We start from the raw sequence: 1,117 nt of genomic DNA on the forward strand, positions 1-1,117 counted from the left end.
AGCCAGGGGCCTGGGGAGGGCAAAGAGCAGCAGCTGCCGCGGGGAGGGCTGCGGGCTGCGAGGTGCCCACGGCTCACAGCAGCGAGTCTGCGAGGGAACTCGGGGCCGCGAGGACCAGGTCCCTGACGGGGTCTCTGGGGTCCCTGCAGACGCGGGGCGCAATCTGCGAGCCCGAGGGCTGCTGACGGCAGCGTCAGCGGGGTGGGCGCGGCACAGAGGGCTCTCACCGGTCGCCACATGTTTCGGCCGCGGCGCTCGCCTGGTTCCAGCGGAATCGCCCGGACCAGCAGCCCTTGCGCCGCGGCGCGCACGCCCAAGGCACGGCGGCCAGTGCGCACGCGCGCCAGAACCCAGGAGTGCCAAGTGTCCACTCAGTGGATGAAGGAATCACACTATGTCAGTTGTACACTGTAGGATGCTGACTTAGCCAATGCAGAGTTGGGAGTGCCCTACAGCGATGAGGATCAAACAAGGGCGCTGCTGCGTGCTGCAGGCACAAATAACCGCTCAGAATGTGGGCCCCTGGCCGAAGGGTAGCGAGAGCCCTGGTCTCACAGTAGGTGTCACAGCACCGTGCCGAGTGTTTGTTAAGCAACATCCATGGCCCTGTCTGCCTGGAGCAGCAGGGAGAGGAGGCAGCAGGACAGGGACATTTGACCTCAGATTGATAAAGTGCTGACCAAAGGGGTACACGTACAGAACCGGACTATAGATTTTCCATGGACTTCAGGACTTCTGGCACCTGAAGGACAGAGATCGTCTTCAAAGCTTATATGAAAAACACCCCCTGGCAGTTTCACAAAACCAGACAACACTTTAGTTAGACAGGCTGCCTCGAGCTCAGTGCTGCTGTAAGAACTATGTGGAGACATGTCACCCATGCAGCTGGGAAAGTTAGGTGGAAACCACGCAAGGCCACGTTCCTGAAGGAAGCGCTCCGAGGAGGGGGTGGAGGCTGCCTGTCACCAGCGCCCCTGACATCCACAAGCAGCGGCTCTGGCTGTTGTGTTTGCTGTATTTTCAACAACAGCAAAAAATAAAATCAATCACAAAATAAACAAGGCTCAGTGAGTCCTGACTGTGCTGTTGCCACAAAGGAATGCTGCTGCGATAGGAG

At 59.0% G+C, this 1,117-nt stretch overlaps 1 protein-coding gene across 1 annotated transcript in view; it reads right to left on the reverse strand.

The window, feature by feature from the left end:
- ADCK5 (aarF domain containing kinase 5) overlaps positions 1–295 on the reverse strand; it is a 6,274-nt gene extending 5,979 nt beyond the window's left edge. The window contains exon 1 of the mRNA XM_045286703.1: positions 228–295. Coding sequence (XP_045142638.1) covers positions 228–239 — 12 coding nt within the window. The 5' untranslated portion in view covers positions 240–295. The remainder of the gene's footprint in view (positions 1–227) is intronic.
- Between the last annotated feature and the right edge of the window lie 822 nt (positions 296–1,117).

This window comes from Echinops telfairi, unplaced genomic scaffold (assembly GCF_000313985.2).
Source record: "Echinops telfairi isolate 266 unplaced genomic scaffold, ASM31398v2 ScPeMD7_1;HRSCAF=3_0, whole genome shotgun sequence".
NCBI lineage: Eukaryota > Metazoa > Chordata > Mammalia > Afrosoricida > Tenrecidae > Echinops > Echinops telfairi.